Below are 16,812 nucleotides of genomic sequence, written 5' to 3' on the forward strand. Positions count from 1 at the left end.
TAGTTTTTAGAGGAGGAAAATCCGTAGGCATGCCACCCGTAGGCATTCCCTCCATAACACGCACAGACATTTCCCCTTACTTTTTAGGAGGAAAAAAGTGAGTGTTATGGTGCAAAAAATACGGTAATTCTCCTTACATTGATAACTGACTTCCTCAAATCCCCTCTGACTGAATTTCATTATATCACCTATATAACAGTTCTCCAAATTCATATTTCTAATTATGTTGATTCCTTTCATTAACTAACCTCTTCTTCTTTATTAATATTCTAATCCTTAATATTTACTACCACATGTTCTTATTCTACCCCAAGCCTATTTATTACTTCCAAGAATTTTCTATTTATCTTATATCACAATATTTAGCTAAATATTCTTTAACTTTCTTCCTATCCTCTTGTGTCTCCTCTTCTTTCTGGTCGCGGATTCTTCCGCTCAGGTTGGCCAGCTCCAAGAAGTCCAGTGGCGTAGCGTGGGGGGTGCAGGGGGGGCCGGCCGCACCGGGCGCAGCATCTGGGGGGGCGCTCACACTCGAGTGCTAAAATCCACGGGTTAGGGGGCGCAAATTACTTGCCTTGCCCCGGGTGCTGACAACCCACGCTACGCCACTGAAGAAGTCCAACATCTTCATCTGCCATGAAGATGGTATTTCTTGCGATTTCCAATTTTTAGCTAATAAAAGTCTTGCCACTGCAGTGGCATACGAAAACAGTCTAGCATCTTTTGGGGGGCAATTCCATACACAGGGAAAGCTCTTAATGAAATCACCTCTAGCACATTTCAAAGGACAGCTGTGCTTCAGTTTGCATACTGATTCACGTAGACTTTTCTTTAAAAAGAAAAATAGAAAAGCCATCAGCCGGCTGGATGTAAACAATAGTGGCTCCTGAGATTCACACCTGAATCAACTCCAAACTGTGTGGAGAGAAGCAGTCCATTGGCAGGGAGAAAGCAACTGCCGTTCTCCATTCTGGGATGCGGGTGGCGCTGTGGTGTAAACTATTGAGCCTCTTGAGCTTGCCGATCAGAAGGTTGGTGGTTCGAGTCCCTGTGACGGGGTGAGCTCCCATTGCTCAGTCCCTGCTCCTGCCAACCTAGCAGTTTGAAAGCACGCCAGTGAAAGTACCGTATTTTTTGCTCTATAAGACTCACTTTTTCCCTCCTAAAAAGTAAGGGGGAATGTGTGTGCGTCTTATGGAGCGAATGCAGGCTGCGCAGCTATCCCAGAAGCCAGAACAGCAAGAGGGATTGCTGCTTTCACTGCGCAGCGATCCCTCTTGCTGTTCTAGCTTCTGAGATTCAGAATATTTTTTTTCTTGTTTTCCTCCTCCAAAAACTAGGCGCATCTTGTGGTCTGGAGCATCTTATAGAGCGAAAAATACGGTAGATAAAGAGGTACCGCTCTGGCGGGAAAGTAAACGGTGTTTCCATGTGCTCTGGTTTCCGTCACAGTGTTCCCTTGCGCCAGAAGCGGTTTACTCCTGCTGGCCACGTGACCCGGAAAGCTGTCTGTGGACAAACGCTGGCTCCCTTGGCCTGAAAGCAAGATGAGTGCCACAGCCCCATAGTCGCCTTTGACCGGATTCAACCGTCCAGGGGTCCTTTACCTTTTACGATCTCCATTCTGATCCACCTGCAAGGACAGAGAGAAACAGAACCAGCTGTGCCACTCCAGTATGCAGAACCAGCTATGCATGAACTGAGAAGCTGAAGAACGAAGAACCAGCTATGCAGGACCTGACCGGATCCAGATGCAGACCCAGGCAGCAGCTTAGAAAAGATCCAGGTGACCCAAGTCCCCCTGAACAAGCCAAGCATTAATTGAACCCTGGACAGTGTGCTCTGCTACTGGATCAATGAACATCTTCCTTCCACTTTATCTGTTCTACACTTCTTTTTAAAACGTTTCTGGAAACCATGTCCCACTCATCCAAAAATAGTAAAGTCTGGCCTGTAGGGGAAAAATCCAAAGGACAATAACTTTATTAGGTAAAGGTAAAGGGACCCCTGACCATTAGGTCCAGTCGTGACTGACTCTGGGGTTGCGGTGCTCATCTCGCTTTACTGGCCAAGGGAGCCGGCGTACAGCTTCCGGGTCATGTGGCCAGCATGACTAAGCCGCTTCTGGCGAACCAGAGCAGCGCACGGAAACACCGTTTACCTTCCCGCCAGAGCGGTACCTATTTATCTACTTGCACTTTGAATTGCTTTTGAACTGCTAGGTTGGCAGGAGCAGGGACCGAGCAACGGGAGCTCACCCCGTCGCGGGGATTCGAACCGCCAACCTTCTGATCGTCAAGTCCTAGGCTCTGTGGTTTAACCCACAGCGCCACCCGCGTCCCATAATAACTTTATTAGGCCAACCAAATAAACCACCCTTCTGTGTGTGTCTCTTTCCTGACCTCTGGGGCAGGTGGTGCATATTTATACACACAGATTTGTGATGAGAAGTTTGTTTTGTGTTTCTTTTTGGGGGCTCAGTCCATGTGACTAGTTAAGGCTGAGACAGTTCTGGGCAGCGTTGGCAAGAGTTACTGGAATGTGTGGGAAGCGGCAGTTGCGGGGGGGGGGGCAATTTGGCCTGAAATGACCATCATGGTTGCTGGACTCCCCACTCCCTCTCAGCCCCAGCAGCCAGCAGGACCATTGGTCGGGGAGCAGGATGGGAACTGGGGTCCATCAATATCTGGAGGGCCCCAGCCTGGTTCCCTCTTCCCCTGCTAGGAAGCCTAATTCTGGTCTTCATTTGCCCCCTTCACTTTTAATGTCTTCTTCAGCAAACTTTGAGGTTCTCCCAAATATTTGGGGACCTGCTTCTGGTTTGGGCTCTGTTCCTATCAGTGCATGCACCACCTGATGGAGGGAGTGAATGAAAAGCACCCCAGTGTTCAGCCTGAAATAAATAAGTTAAGGTCTTATGTATATAATAAAGGTTCATAAATGTACCAAGCAAACGCGTACATAGATATATAGGCCACATGTTGAATGTGCACAGAAGAGCAGCTATGGAGCCATTTTGACTCCCAGGCTGAACAGGTGTTTTCTCTGCAAGGTCAAATGGAGGAGCATCCCCTTTGTCTTTTCCTTCACAAATCCTGTCTTAAGGGTATGTCTATGTATGAATAGGGTGTGAGCCTGTGACCTGGCTCAGGAACTAAGTATTGATCATTACAAAAGACTGGCCAGGCTCCCCAGGGTATCCAATCAAGTGACCATTAACAGGTGACTTGCCAGACAGGAGGTAAACAATGCACTCAGATTTCTGTTGTAGACCGCCCTTTCTGTAATGTATGCAGTTACAGATGGGTAGCCGTGTTGGTCTGCCATAGTCCAAATAAAAAAATTCCTTCCTGTAGCACCTTAAAGACCAACTAAGTTAGTTCTTGGTATAAGCTTTCGTGTGCATGTGTATCTGAAGAAGTGTGCATGCACACGAAAGCTTATACCAAGAACTAACTTAGTTGGTCTTTAAGGTGCTACAGGAAGGAATTTTTTTATTTGTAATGTATGCATGATGTATGGAGGGGTGGTCTGGAGCTCCAGGGCGAGCAATTTAAAATGTCTCTATAAGGGCTTGCACACCTTTGTCCTGGGTCCTCCTTCTTTTCCTGCGTGTGAAGGGGGCACCCTGTTGCAACAGATCAATAAAGATCAGGCTTACGAGCTGCTTTGCGTCTCAATATTCTCTGCTTGGCCTCTGTTTTTTCCTCCAACCGATGGAGAACCTGCAAAGGACTCTATAAGGGCTCTTGTGTCCCCCATAAGGGAATAAGGGCAGATTTTCATTTATTACACGCCGCTCTGCAAGATCACCTCACCTGGTCACAATTCTTGTCTGTGGAGGATCTTCTCTTCTTCCTCCACTTCTTCCCCATAATGAAGTTCTGGGGAGTTCTATTATTCGGCACTGTGGGGTGTAATGAAATACATACAGGTCATGTCACTGCATTGACCAGTCGGTCTCCCTATATCCTCAAGAGAGCAGAGGGGGTGGCCCCCAAATTGTGGAACTCCCCCCCCCCCGGCAGAGGTGTAGCAAATGCCTTCATGGTAGGACAGAGGAAGCAGCCTTGTCATTCCTCAGGCCCTGGTCCATCCAGCTCAATATCGCCTACTTGAACCTGGAAGAGCTCTTGAGGGTTTCAGGCAGGGAGTCATAAGTACATAAGAATACAAGAAGAGCTTGCTGGATCAGGCCAGCGGCCCATCTAGCCCAGCATCCTCTTCTCACAGTGGCTGAAACCCACAGTCAGGATCTGACCTCTCCTGTGGCCTTCAGCAACTGGTCTTCAGAAGCACTGTTGCCTCCTACTGTGGAGACAAGAGTGTAGCCGTTGTGGCTGGCATCCATCAATAGCCCTCTCCATCTCCTCTTAAAGGAATCCATGCTGGTGGGTGCTGTGCCAGGGGGTTCCATAGTTTGTGTGAAGGAGGGCTGCCTTCTGTCTGTCCAGAATCTTCCGATGTCCAGCTTTGTCGGAGGCCCAAAAATTCCAGTGTGATGAGAGAGAGAGAAAACCCTTTCTCTAACCACTTTTTCCATGCCATGTACATTTTTAGTGAACTTCTATTGTGTTGCCTCTGTCAGTTTGCATTTGGTGTGGTGTTCTGTTTATAGTATGCTTAGTGTTAAGATTTTAGTCTTACTATAAGTTATTGAAAGAAGAAGAAGAAGAAGAAGAAGAAGAAGAAGAAGAAGAAGAAGAAGAAGAAAAAGAAGAGGAGGAGGAGGAGGAGGAGGAGGAGGAGTTTGGATTTGATATCCCGCTTCATCACTACCTGAAGGAGTCTCAAAGTAGCTAACAATCTCCTTTCCCTTCCTCCCCCACAACAAACACTCTGTGAAATGAGTGGGGCTGAGAGACTTCAGAGAAGTGTGACTATCCAAGGTCACCCAGCAGCTGCAGGTGGAGGAGCGGAGACGCGAACCCTGTTCACCAGATTACGAGTCCACCGCTCTTAACCACTACACCACACTGGCTCTCTCTAAGTTTTAAGTTAAGTGTGCTGCAACTGGGTTTCTTATGGACCATTCTGAATGTATATGGATTTGTGACCATTATGCTCTTTTGCCTTCAGTAGCTTTGCTGAATGAAATATGAATTGCCTCTGGTCTATTTTGGGGGGAATCCTGCAACGTGTTTTAAGTTTTTACTCTGCTAACTATACATTGGGATCTGCTCTGGATCCATATGAGCAGAATTCTTGACAGCCTCTTCCTCACCTCTTCTCCAAACTAAAAAGTCCCAAATGTTCAGAATTACACTGGCTGCCACTCACAGAATCATAGAGTTGGAAGGCAGGTCTGGTCCAACCCCTGAAAAGCAGGAATACGCAACTGGCCTGTATAGAGATCGAACCCACGGCCCTGGCATTATCAACAACACCCTCTAACCAACTGAGCTAATGCTTCAACCATTCTTCATCAGGGAGTTGTTCCATCCCCATCATCCTCGTTTTGGTTGGGTCCTTTCTAATCTGTCCTTACAATGGCCTAGGCCTGGCTGTAACCCACGCTGGGACCTTATGGCGAAGGGCAGGTGAGAAGTCTTACGAATAAACAAATACACGCATCTTCCCTACCTCTTTCAGACCTTCTGAAAACTATTTGCATGAAGCAAAAACCGGCAACCGTCATGGCAACAATGAACCACACCAGGGTCTTCCTCCATTCCCCTGCAATGAACAAACATTATCCCTTAGGAGCTTCTGCAATCGAAATGCCAGTTTGCGCATCCCAAGGTAAAATGAGGGTATTAAATGATGAAAATAAGCAAATGGGTTCAATGTGCAATCCAAAACTATTAAGTTCTCCATAGCTTTAAACTGAAGGATTTTGTTCTATTAAAATGTTTATAGATTGCTGGACAGGACAAAGCCATCGAAGTGATAAAAACTCAGGCATTTGGTGCACCTTAATGGTGTGAATTAATAACTGTCCCTGCATGGTATGTACGCATTTGGAAATAGCTTTAACTCAGTAGTTCCCAGAGTGGGTGGCAGCACCCCTGGCAGGCCGTGGAATAAGAGGCAAGGGGGGGGACAAGGGGGGGCACTGAGGCAGAGCTGCTCTGTGTGCTCCAAAGCTCAGCATGTAGGAACACTGAAAACACAAGGGGCTTCAGTTTCGAGAGAACAGGGTGCAAATTCTGTTACACACAACAGAATTTCCGGCAAAACACAACTTAAGGTAAAGGTAAAGGGACCCCTGACCATTAGGTCCAGTTGTAACCGACTCTGGGCTTGCGGCGCTCATCTCGCTTTACTGAATGAGGGAGCCGGCGTACAGCTTCCAGGTCATGTGGCCAGCATGACTAAGCCGCTTCTGGCGAACCAGAGCAGCGCATGGAAGCGCCGTTTACCTTCCCGCTAGAGCGGTTCCTATTTATCTACTTGCACTTTGACATGCTTTCGAACTGCTAGGTTGGCAGGAGCAGGGACCGAGCAACGGGAGCTCATCCCGTCGCGGGGATTCAAACCACCGACCTTCTGATCAGCAAGTCCTAGGCTCTGTGGTTTAACCCACAGCGCCACCCGCGTCCCTAAGAATTATATATGAATGCTTAAATTTCCCAGACAGAAAATGTGGAGAATGGGGTAGGGGAGCAATGAATTGCTTACCTTCACTTTGGGAAACGCTGGGCACATCAGGTGGGTCACTCTCTGGTGCAGGAACTGTCAAGGGAAAAGTTGCAGCCATCTTATTAATTGCTCAGGAGGATGGACAAAAATGGACGGATTCGTCATGACTTACCAGAGACAGTGAGATTGAATGAGAATATTTCCATCTTGGAGGTGGTGTATGTCACTCGACAGTTCAAAACCCCAGTCTCGTTTTCCTGCAAGGCCTTGATCCGCAGCGTGGTCTCATTAAGCACGTCTAGTCTGTCCATGTCTTTCAGGTTAGAAATCCTCAGTTGTCCATTCCTGAGCACAGCAAGCTCAAAGGGGGTGCCATTTCGGGGGTATAAGTCCCATTTGATCATCAGCACAGTTTCCCCAGAGGTTATGTTTAAAGGGAAAAGGACTGGTTTTCCAGCCATCCCAGTAACCTGATGAAGAGGAGCTTTTTTGGGGTTAGCAACAGCACCTAATGAAGAAGAGGAAGAAGAAAGAGTTGAGGAGGAGGAGAAGATCCAGAGAATGAGAAGAAGAAAATGAAGGAGGAAAAGGAGGAGGAGGAGGAAAAAATCAAGAAGGTCAAGAAAGAAGAGGAAAATCAAGGAGGAGGAGAAGAGAAAGAGGAAGAGGAAGAAGAAGAAGAGGAGGAGGAGGAGGAGGAGGAGGAGGAGGAGGAGGAGGAGGAGGAGGAGGAGGAAATTGGTCTTCCGAGACATGATGTAAAGCTTGGAGAGAGTTGTGTTTGGGGCTATTGGTTTGGGCAATATGCTGCTCCATAAGAACATGAGAAGAGCGTAATGGATGAGGCCAATGGGGCCCATCTAGTCCAGCATCCTGGTAGCCAACCGGGCACCCCAAAGGCAAGCTCACAAGCAAGACCTGAGCACAGCTGCTCTTCTCCCCTTCTGGGGCTTCAGCAACTGGTCTTCAGAAGCACTGCTGCATCCAGCAGTGGGAGGGAAACATATCCATTGAGGCTGACAACCATCTCCTCCTTCCATCTCCTCCTCTTTGAAAGCTGTGCAAGTTGGTGGCTGCATCTTAGATCATAGGAACATAGCTGTCAACTTACAGATTTGAAAATAAGGGACCCAGCAGCCTCGAAAATAAGGGATCAGCAGCCAAAATAAGGGATTTTAGTCATCCAGCAGCCAAACGAAGCCTCAAGTGGTGGTTCCCACAGCGCAGCAACCCAGCAAAGGGGACACAGCAAGGGAAACCAGTGTCACCTCTCCGTTGGGAAGCGCTGAGCAAAGGTGAGTCCCCAGCAACGCGGCCGATTTGATTGGCACAAGGCATGCAAGCTCCACCCCCCAGTTGTTCTTAGACTCCTTACTGGGTGAGCAACGCAGCCAAGCAACACAGTTGGAGCCTCCCTCCTCCCTGGCCGGCAAGGAGGGAGGGAGAGGAGCTGCTTCCTTTGAAACCCGGGAAATTTAAGGGACATCATCAATAAGGGACAGCAGCGGGACACGGCGCTGGGATAAGGGAGTTTCCCGCCAAATAAGATACGCTTGACAGCTATGCATAGGAACATAGGAAGCTGCCTTATACAGTCAGACCATTATATATACTCAGCAGTGTCTGCACTGACTGACATTGTTAACATATTAAAATGATAACAGGATTAGGATGAATTCAGCAGTATGAAGTATATGTAGAATGCTTATTTTAAAGCTGTTTTATTATCACATTTTTGTATTGCATTAGATTGTTATAAGGTGTACATTCTTTGTTTCTTCAGCTTGTTAACCACCTTGAGTATTGTAAGATAGAAAGACGGGATACAAATTAAAAGTGATGATGATGATACTGAAATAAAACTAGGAAAGAGAGAATGCAGAAAAATCAAAATATGCAGTGGCAAATGTTTAATAAAACGAACCGGGGACGGGGGAGACGGGGGCGAGGGAAGTCAATGATAAATGTATGGTTTGTATTTTCTTAAATATTATTGTGTAAATATAAAAATGATTTTTTTTAAAATGAAGAATAACTCCCACCCAGTCAAAGCTCTGGGTCTGGCCCATCACTTTGCCATCCACTTCAGACAACCAGGTGTCTCTGGAAACCAAACAGCGGGGCGTAAAAGGATAAGGTGTTCCTTGCTCTCTTCTGCCTCTCTCTGCCTCTCCCCCCCCCCCCCGGCAGTGAATGATATTCCAAGGTAGAGTGCCTCTGAACATGAAGGATCTATTCAGCCACCGCAACCTAATAGCTCCTGAGGCTTTTGAAGAGAGGGCCCCTGGCACACAGAGTCTAACAGCGGCTGTTTTTAGGGAGGATTTTGACCGGGGAAATGGCATATGACAGAGTTAAACTGTTATGTACTGAGTTGAATTAGGATCCACAATGCAGCAGTCTGATTGGTCCACAGGAGCCACCCAATCCAGCTCCAGGTGGAAGTGAATCTGCAACCTGATTGGCCTACAGGTTAATCCCAGAATTAGCCAATCACATGGGGCCCATTGTGTAAATAATGTATATAAAGCAGACATTCTAGGAGAACTTCCAGTCCTCCTCACCACTATGAGCTGAATAAAGAGCATGAAATCCACACTCGATTCCGAGTATATTTCATATACATATTCCCAATCTGTTTAAGCAGTCCCGTGTGATTGCTCATTTTAAAGAAAACCTATCCAGGGAAACCTCTGAGGTGAACCTCTGGTAACTCACCAAAGAACAAGCCGATGAGGACCCCCAAGAGGGTGAGGGAGCCTTCGCTTGAACCTCCCGCAGTCATCTTGGCCTGCGGTGGACAGATAGATGCATCAACAACTTTATTGCGGAAGCAATTTGAAGTGGTGGTTCAAGAAGCAAGACTTCCGCTTTCCTTCTCCTGCAAAGGCACAAACGGTGGCATGTGGTGCAAGTCCAGGAGAGCCACTGAGGAGTGGGGGGGTGAGATTTCCTTCATCACACTCATGTCAGGCTCCATCCCTCCAAACACACTTCCTGTCCCCTTATCACCACTATACAGTACATCCTGCACTTCTTTTTTTGATGTTACATATTCGCCTGCATTAGGGACGCGGGTGGCGCTGTGGGTTAAACCACAGAGCCTAGGACTTGCTGATCAGAAGGTCAGCGGTTCGAATCCCCGCGACAGGGTGAGCTCCCGTTGCTCGGTCCCTGCTCCTGCCAACCTAGCAGTTCGAAAGCACGTCAAAGTGCAAGTAGATAAATAGGTACCACTCTGGCGGGAAGGTAAACGGCGTTTCCGTGTGCTGCTCTGGTTCGCCAGAAGCGGCTTAGTCCTGCTGGCCACATGACCCGGAAGCTGTATGCCGGCTCCCTCAGCCAGTAAAGCAAGATGAGCACCGCAACCCCAGAGTTGGCCACAACTGGACCTAATGGTCAGGAGTCCCTTTACCTTTACCTTATTCACCTGCATTAGTGACCTACCCAGTCTTTCTTCCCAGCCGGAGGGCACCAGAGCACATTTCTGGCACCTCTCAGGTGGGCACCATTGCAGGCCAGCACTCCCCTCGCCCTCTTCTTGCCTTTATGTACTTCTGAGAAGCCCCAGAAGCTGGCCAGCGCATGCGAGTCTACACTTCTTTTAGACCTACGGCTTCATCTGGCTCCCAGCTGCGCTTGGTCAAGCTTTGGAGCGGAGCCAATTCTTTTTTCTTTTTTTTTAAATGTATTTTTATTAAAGATTTTCTTGATTTACAGAAGTATGTGTAATGTCTCTCTCTCGTATTTTTTCCATGTAACATTCTTACAAATCAGTTTCATTTGTTGAAACATTAGGAAGAAAAGAGAAAAAGAGGTAGAGGGGGGGAAGGTGAGTGGGGTCAGGTGGCAATGTTTCTATTTTACTTAATATATGTGGGGTTTGGTGTCAGCGTTGCTTGTGCAGGTTCTCTGCTGTTCACTTGTGTTCCTTTGGTGGTGAGAGAGGTTGGGGTTGGCCTGGGGTGTGGTTGTTCATTTGTGGTTGGCTGTGGTGGTCTTTGTTTTCGTGTGTGAGTGGGGTAGGTGGGTGGTTTGGATCAGGTTAGCCATATTGATTTGTATGCCGTTGGTGGATTTTTGTCGTTTTCTTGTTGGGCTGTGTATGTGATAAAGGGGAGCCATACCGGGGTGAAGGCGTCTTCTTCTATTTGTCCCCGTGTCAGTTTCAGCTTATTGGGTAATTTTTCTAGTAGGGCTGTTTCCCATACTATTTGGTACCATTGGTCCAGGCTTACTCCTGACAGGTCTCTCCAGTGGAGTGGAGCCAATTCTTATTTCCTTTTCTTCAATCCAACTCCCCTGTAGCAACAGCCAGCTTTAATAATAATAATAATAATAATAATAATAATAATAATAATAATAATTTATTATTTATACCCCGCCCATCTGGCTGGGCTTCCCCAGCCACTCTGGGCAGCTTCCAAAAGAATATTAAAATACTATAATACATCAAACATTAAAAGCTTCCCGAAACAGGGCTGCCTTCAGATGTCTTCTAAAAGCCTGGTAGTTGTTGTTCTCTTTGACATCTGGTGGGAGGGCGTTCCACAGGGCGGGCGCCACCACTGAGAAGGCCCTCTGCCTGGTTCCCTGTAACTTGGCTTCTCGCAGTGAGGGAACCGCCAGAAGGCCCTCGGCGCTGGACCTCAGTGTCCGGGTAGAACGATGGGGGTGGAGACGCTCCTTTAAGTCCTCTAGCCAGGCCTCTCCCATTGCATGCATGCGCTTTTGCAAAAGGGCTCTCTTCCAAGCTGGCCTAGAGCAGAAGGGAGTCAGGGCACATTTAACAGACCTGCACCAGAACCAGGAGCAACTCCCAAAGTATTGAGGGAGACAGCTTGCCATACGTGATAGCGCCTCTACCAGTGGAGTACCCAACTGTAGTCAAACCAGCATCTGTTCAGGGCTGCCCCACGGCAAGTTCCAGCACTTACAGCAGAACCTCAGTTTTCAAATGTGATCCATTCAGGAAGACCTTTCGACTTCCGAAACGTTCGGAAACCAAAGCACGTCAGCAAATTCATCTGAGAAAATTGAAAAACATGCAGCGGAAGGCATTCGACTTCTGAGGCGCGTTTGAAAATGGAAGCATTTCCTTCCGGGTTTTCGGCGTTCAGGTTCCGAAACGCTGGTCAACGGAGACGTTCGAGAACTGAGGTTCCGCTGTATTTGTCTTGGGGGGGAAGCACTGGACCTCTCCATATTACAGCCTTTCCCTAATTTCTGCACTGAGTGCAACAACAGTTGTTTAGGGAAGTTTGATTACTGTATTACTGTATTTTAATATTGTGTTGGAAGCCGCCCAGAGTGGCTGCGGAAACCCAGCCAGATGGGCGGGGTATAAATAATAAATTATTATTATTGTTGTTGTTGTTAGCTCATTTAAAACAACAACAGCACTGGGTTAGATGCTGATGGGCTCTCTTCTCCCGAGTTCCATCTTACACATCTCAAGGCTTAATCTTATTCACTTTCTTATTGCCTTTCTATCTCACCTGTTCTCTTGAGGACCTCAAGGTGGCATAGATGGTTCTTGCCCTCCTCATTTAAACCCCACATCAGCCCTGTGAGGTAGGTTAGGCTGAGAGGCAGTGGCTGGACCCCAAGATCATGACCTCCAGGGAGCTTCGTGATGGCCAAGTGGGCGCTTTGAACTCAGGCATTCTCTTTGGGGAAATGACTTTGCGAAGTTATGTGAGTCCTAAGGGCTGGCTCTGCCCACCAACCTCCTGCCACCCCCACCACATTTCCCACTTCATGCAACTACAGTGGTACCTCGGGTTAAGAACTTAATTCGTTCTGGAGGTCCGTTCTTAACCTGAAACTGTTCTTAACCTGAAGCACCACTTTATCTAATGGGGCCTCCTGCTGCCGTTGCACGATTTCTGTTCTCATCCTGAAGCAAAGTTCTTAACCCGAGGTACTATTTCTGGGTTAGCAGAGTCTGCAACCTGAAGCATCTGTAACCTGAAGCGTCTGTAACCCGAGGTACCACAGTACTTGGCTCACAGGCAGCAAGGATTCCTGCTGAACCTCTTCTGCCAGCAGCGAGTTCCAGAGTAGGGCCTGCCACCCCCAAGGCCCTGTGCCAAGCAAAGCCCTGCCTGAGAAACCCCCAGACGTGTCCCATCAGATGATCTCAGTGGTCAAGATGGAGCACAAGGGATCAGTCCAGCTGCTCTGGGTTCAGTGATCAAGGTGCACAAAGCTCAGAAAGACTGGACCTTGGTCAATCAGCTATCCCTCCTCCCCAGTCCCAGAACAGAACTTACCCTTTCAAAGGACCTGGAGAGACCAGCAGCAAGGAATGCTTGCTTGAGACAAGGGCGGTTATCTGTGCGTCTTGATGTGGATAACATCACCACTTCCTGTTTTCTTTTCTTTTCTTTTTTCTCTGCAAAGGTTATTTTGCAATGCTTCTTGATTCAGGGAACTGTGTCGTGAGGCAGACAAAACTCTGTGTGCGTGTGTGTGTGTGTGTGTGTGTGTGTGTGTGTGTGTTTGGCATTGTTACCGGGAAATTGTCTCACGAGCCTTGCCTCTGCACACCGCAAGGCAAAGACAAAGAGCCTCCGCTGCACATTACCAAATGCAGCAATTTGCTGATAAATGTATCCACGTACAAGCTCAGTGGGAAAACTTTAGACATTCATAAGAAATCACCTGTTGTATCTTCTCAGTTCCAATGGCATTTAGGACCCAGGGAAGTGGGTGAGAGCCCACCATAATCACCGAAGTCATAACTAGTGATATCCTGCTCCAAGAGTGTCAGACAGATAACCATCTCAATCACAATGCCTACCTGCCCCATAATGGGATGGTAAAGGTAAAGATAAAGGGACCCCTGACCGTTAGGTCCAGTTGTGACCAATTCTGGGGTTGCAGCGCTCATCTCACTTTATTGGCCGAGGGGGCCGGCGTTTGTCCGCAGACAGTTTTTCCGGGTCATGTGGCCAGCATGACTAAGCGGCTACTGGCGAACCAGAGCAGCACACGGAAACGCTGTTTACCTTCCCGCCAGAGCGGTACCTATTGACCTACTTGCACTTTGAGGTGCTTTCAAACTGCTAGGTTGGCAGGAGCAGGGACCGAGCAACGGGAGCTCACCCCGTCATGGGGATTTGAACCACCAACCTTCTGACTGGCAAGCCCTAGGCTCTGTGGTTTAACCCACAGCGCCACCTGCGTCCCATAGTGGGATAAAACCTAGTCAAAAACAAAGGGGTGTATTTGACTTGACTCAGGGACCAGGGAGGGGTATTACTCAGAAGGGTGGTGGGAATGGGTGAACCCTCCCCACCCTCTCACTATATACAGTGGTACCTCGGGTTAAGTACTTAATTCGTTCTGGAGGTCCGTTCTTAACCTGCAACTGTTCTTAACCTGAAGCACCACTTTAGCTAATGGGGTCTCCCGCTGCTGCTGCACCGCTGGAGCACCATCTCTGTTCTCATCCTGAAGCAAAGTTCTTAATCTGAAGCATTATTTCTGAGTTAGCGGAGTCTGTAACCTGAAGCGTATGTAACCTGAAGCATATGTAACCCGAGGTACCACTGTATAAGGGTCTGGTGACTTGTGTTTCAGTGTATCTGAAGAAGTGTGCATGCACACAAAAGCTCACACCAAGAACAAACTTAGTTGGTCTCTAAGGTGCTACTAAGGGACGCGGGTGGCGCTGTGGGTTAAACCACAGAGCCCAGGACTTGCCGATCAGAAGGTCGGCGGTTCGAATCCCCGCGACGGGGTGAGCTCCCGTTGCTCGGTCCCTGCTCCTGCCAACCTAGCAGTTCGAAAGCACCTCAAAGTGCAAGTAGATAACTAGGTACCGCTCTGGCGGGAAGGTAAACGGCGTTTCCATGTGCTTCTCTGGTTCGCCAGAAGCGGCTTAGTCATGCTGGCCACATGACCCGGAAGCTGTACACTGGCTCCCTCGGCCAATAAAGCGAGATGAGCGCCACAACCCCAGGGTCAGCCACGACTGAACCTAATGGTCAGGGGTCCCTTTAAGGTGATACTGGAATGGATTTTTTTATTTGGTTTTGTCTGGTGTGTTGTGTAACATGCTGCCCTCTGGGCGTCCCCGGACTCCCAACGGCCACCATCCCCAACAGCCAGCGTGGCACACAGTCAGGGAGGGTGGCTGGTGTGGGGAGTCCCGCAACACTCCCAAGCTCAGTAAGGTGATGGAGAGGACTGGGGGGGCCACATATGCCCCGCTCTCTGGCCCCGATCTGCAGACTAAGGCCACTAACTAGGCACCATTCTCTGTAGCCACAGGCAGGGGTGGCCATGGATGACACAGGCAGGCAACCTGAGACTTAGGGGCCTGTCTGTGGCCGAACCTCCTTCCATGGCGCTCCAGCCTCCAAACCTTTGGGGAATATGCCCTCCTTCCAATGTCGCTGGACTCCTGCTTCCAGCTGCCAACATGGCAAACGTATTGCGAGTGTTGAAGCAAATGGAGGGTTGTTGTTGTTGTTTAATCTCTGCTGACTTTTGTGTGGAAATAAAACTCTTCAATCCCAAATATGGTTTTCAAAGCTTTACTTAAAAAGACTTAGGTTTCAAACATTACAAAACCAACAAAAGATACCTGATGTCAGCTACATAAATTTGTTCATACATTGCTGGTCGTAGTGTAAGGCACAGCTGGTAATTCTACCTCCCTTTTTGTTCTTTATTTTAATTTTATTTCTACATACATATAAATACATTTAAATAAATTATGAAAAACACAAAAATATACATGAAAAAAGCTTACAAAACTGCAAGGTAGAAAAAAGAAATTAGAAAGAACAAAGACAGACCAACAAGAGAGAGAGAAAAGGAAAATAAAACGTAGACTTCCTTCTGTCTCCTTTTTTACAGCTTGATTCAAGCTGGTTGCCTCCAAGGAGCTAACACTAAGACAAAGAGATGAGGGTATATGTGCATTCTTCGTCTCTTAAGTCTCTAAAAGCAAGTTCATTGGCGTATTTTATTGCTATTGGCATCCTCAGTTGGCATCCATCTGTCTCGAGAGACCATGGCGTGCCCCTTGAGGAGTGAAGTCTAACCGCTGCATTGGTAGCACCAAAGCTGTTTCCTTGGGGCAGAAGCCTGGACAATGTTATTAGCAGCTTTTTGGCTAACAAAATATTGGCAACACACATTATTTCACAGTTCTTAAGCGGAAAATGTACAGTGGATTCACAAAGGATAACATTCAGTCGATACAACATTAGAGGAAGAAATCAATCAATATCACAAAGAAGCCTTTCAACTTCCCTCTACAGCATGTGTGGAAACCGCCTTCTTGACTGCTGGACCTACTCTTGGTCTGGTCCGCTCAGTTTGCCAGAGCCTGTTTTTGCATGCAGTTGTTGTTGTTTAGTCGTTTAGTCGTGTCCGACTTTTCGTGACCCCATGGACCAGAGCACGCCAGGCACTTCTGTCCTCCACTGCCTCCCGCAGTTTGGTCAAACTCATGCTGGTAGCTTCAAGAACACCATCCAACCATCTCATTCTCTGTCGTCCCCTTCTCCTTGTGCCCTCCATCTTTCCCAACATCAGGGTCTTTTCCAGGGAGTCTTCTCTTCTCATGGGGTGGCCAAAGTCTTGGAGCCTCAGCTTCACGATCTGTCCTTCCAGTGAGCACTCAGGGCTGATTTCCTTCAGAATGGAGAGGTTTGATCTTCTTGCAGTCCATGGGACTCTCAAGAGTCTCCTCCAGCACCATAATTCAAAAGCATCAATTCTTCGGCGATCAGCCTTCTTTATGGTCCAGCTCTCACTTCCATACATCACTACTGGGAAAACCATAGCTTTTACTATACGGACCTTTGTTGGCAAGGTGATGTCTCTGCTTTTTAAGATGTTGTCTAGGTTTGAGATGTTGTCTAGGTTTGTTTGCATGCAGGGCAAGCCCTAAATCACAGAGGGTTTAGCAAGCCAGTTGAAACCGTGTGCAAACACTTTCAAACTCTATCCAGGAGCTCAAGACTAAGCCCTTGGGGTTAACTCACCCCCTACCTTTGCAAGGAAAAAACACTAAACCTTACCAAATCCTATGATCAGTGTTTAAAATACAGCCCTTTTTCACAGTAACCTGAATACAATTACAATTTTTCACCAGTTTATGTAACATTAAATAATTTCATCCCCGTAAGAATGGTCAGGAGTGCTGGTAGGATCAACGAACATTTTACAGCTGCCAAGGTGTTCCAGCAAAGGTTGTCCTGGTTTTTA

The 16,812-nt window shown here is 47.7% G+C and overlaps 1 protein-coding gene across 3 annotated transcripts; it reads right to left on the reverse strand.

Moving 5' to 3' along the window:
* Positions 1-1,389: 1,389 nt before the first annotated feature.
* On the reverse strand, positions 1,390-12,949 carry LOC308575221 (uncharacterized protein). 3 transcript variants are annotated; one of them, XM_081173854.1, is made up of 7 exons: positions 12,858-12,949; positions 9,301-9,373; positions 6,755-7,090; positions 6,622-6,675; positions 5,584-5,676; positions 3,819-3,907; positions 1,390-1,633 (listed from the first exon to the last, which is right to left on the reverse strand). In XM_081173854.1, the coding sequence occupies exons 1-7, from the start codon at positions 12,942-12,944 to the stop codon at positions 1,604-1,606; spliced, it is 762 nt and encodes a 253-aa protein (XP_081029980.1). In that variant the 5' UTR covers positions 12,945-12,949; the 3' UTR covers positions 1,390-1,603. The 3 variants fall into 3 exon arrangements, with proteins under 3 accessions (XP_081029980.1, XP_081029981.1, XP_081029982.1); XM_081173855.1 differs by having other exon boundaries at positions 9,301-9,463; positions 12,858-12,911; XM_081173856.1 differs by lacking the exon at positions 12,858-12,949 and adding an exon at positions 10,092-10,124 and having other exon boundaries at positions 9,301-9,586.
* Positions 12,950-16,812: the final 3,863 nt, after the last annotated feature.

Source organism: Podarcis bocagei, assembly GCF_964188305.1.
Source record: "Podarcis bocagei genome assembly, chromosome: 16".
In the NCBI taxonomy this organism is placed as follows: Eukaryota; Metazoa; Chordata; class Lepidosauria; order Squamata; family Lacertidae; genus Podarcis; species Podarcis bocagei.